Consider the following 1,585-nt stretch of genomic DNA (forward strand, 5'->3'; position numbering starts at 1 on the left):
TTTACCCCCCAGCCCACCCCACGAGAAGAGAGCAGGGAGGAGGTGAGAGAGCTCCTGAGAGCACCTGGCGGAGCGGTCACGCCACAGCCCTGTCTCCTTCCGCGTTTGCGCTTTGGGCACGTGCTCCTGCTGTTTCCCAAGTCGCCGGGTCCGGGACTCAAACCTCAGATGCCACGTGAGGGCCAGCTAGCCTAACCAGCAGGCCACGGCCGGTCCACCGCTGCCTGGTAATGTTTGCCGTGTGTGATTCTTGGCTGAATGACAGGTTTTTCACCCCACCCCAAGACTACAAAAGAAGGGTAAACACATTTCTAATTAAAAAAAATCTGTTTTCGTTTTACATCAACTTATTTTATTATGGTCTATAAATACAGCTTTATATATTAAATCATTTTAGAGTCCACGTTTGAAGGCACCGCGTCTCCAAAGGTAAGGACCCTATGCACTTTGTGTTCTAACTTCAAACACGGAAACTAACGCAGCCAGCTCGAGTTTGAATTTGCAAGCCTAACTTCAGTAGAATAAATCAAGTAACCCCAGGAACCCGTGAGGAATCAACGGGCTGCGGCTGTGTAGCCCTGGCCGGGTTTGGTTCCCGTGTGCTCATTCTCACTCTGCATTGGCCTCACTCGGGAAGCCCAGCTGAGGGAAAGTCACCTTCCTGGAACATCACAGGCTGTGCACAGAGACGCCGGCTCCCTAACCCAGACAGCCCCAGCTGCGAAGTGCTGGCCCTCAGGTCCGGAGCCGCTTGCTGAGCAGCGAGTGTCTGTCTGTGCACGCCCCGTTCCTCTTGGTGCTGGGATTCTCGCTGGAGCCGGCCGAGCTGCCGCTGAGCCCGTCAGAGCACGCCTCTGGAGCCTGCAAACCAGACAGGTGCTGAGCGTCAGCGAGCCCCGGCCTCCGCCCCCCGTCTCTGCAGGGCCAGCCGGCACTGCGACAGGGTCCGACGCGTCGGGCAGCCCCGGCCTCCGCCCCCCGTCTCTGCAGTGCCAACTCGGGGGGCCGCTGAGCGTCGGCGAGCCCCGGCCTCCACCCCATCTCTGCAGTGCCAACTCGGGGGGCTGCTGAGTGTCAGTGAGCCCCGGCCTCCGCCCCGTCTCTGCAGTGCCAACTCAGGAGGCCCCGACCAGACGAGAACTCCGGGAAGGCCGGATGAGCAGTATCAGCGTTCCGCTCTAAGCCATTACCAGGACGGTCTCTGCCACAGTCATGTGACATGTGAGCACAACAGAATTCCAGGGCTCTAAGTCGAAATGTCAGTAAAAGCACGCGTCAGGCGTGCCACCTGGAGTGGCTTTCCTGTGTGCACTCTCCCAGGAGGCCCTTCTCAGAGCTCAGTGTGCTTTGTACAGCCATGGCTCTGTCCTACACTCCGCGGCTGCCCGTGGGTTTCAGATAAACCAACGTCTGCGGCTAGCCCGGCTGGGTCCCAACGGCAGTCCCCTCAGCAGATCTGCCCTTGCTCGAAGGGGCGAATGTTTTTGAGTCAGGAAGGATTTTGCTGACTGCAGGGACGGAGTGTCCTCCGTGCAACGAAGTCACAAACAAACAGCTTACGCAACAGTCTCTCCAGTCCTGAGAT

General features: G+C 58.4%; 1 protein-coding gene across 1 annotated transcript in view; it reads right to left on the reverse strand.

The window, feature by feature from the left end:
- Nucleotides 1–329: 329 nt before the first annotated feature.
- The window catches only part of ETNPPL (ethanolamine-phosphate phospho-lyase), a 23,276-nt gene continuing 22,020 nt past the window's right edge, over nt 330–1,585 (reverse strand). Inside the window, exon 12 of the mRNA XM_006162239.3 lies at nt 330–861. Coding sequence (XP_006162301.3) covers nt 736–861 — 126 coding nt within the window. The 3' untranslated portion in view covers nt 330–735. The remainder of the gene's footprint in view (nt 862–1,585) is intronic.

The sequence above is a fragment of the Tupaia chinensis genome, unplaced genomic scaffold (assembly GCF_000334495.1).
Source record: "Tupaia chinensis unplaced genomic scaffold, TupChi_1.0 Scaffold139767_1, whole genome shotgun sequence".
Classification (NCBI taxonomy): domain Eukaryota; kingdom Metazoa; phylum Chordata; class Mammalia; order Scandentia; family Tupaiidae; genus Tupaia; species Tupaia belangeri.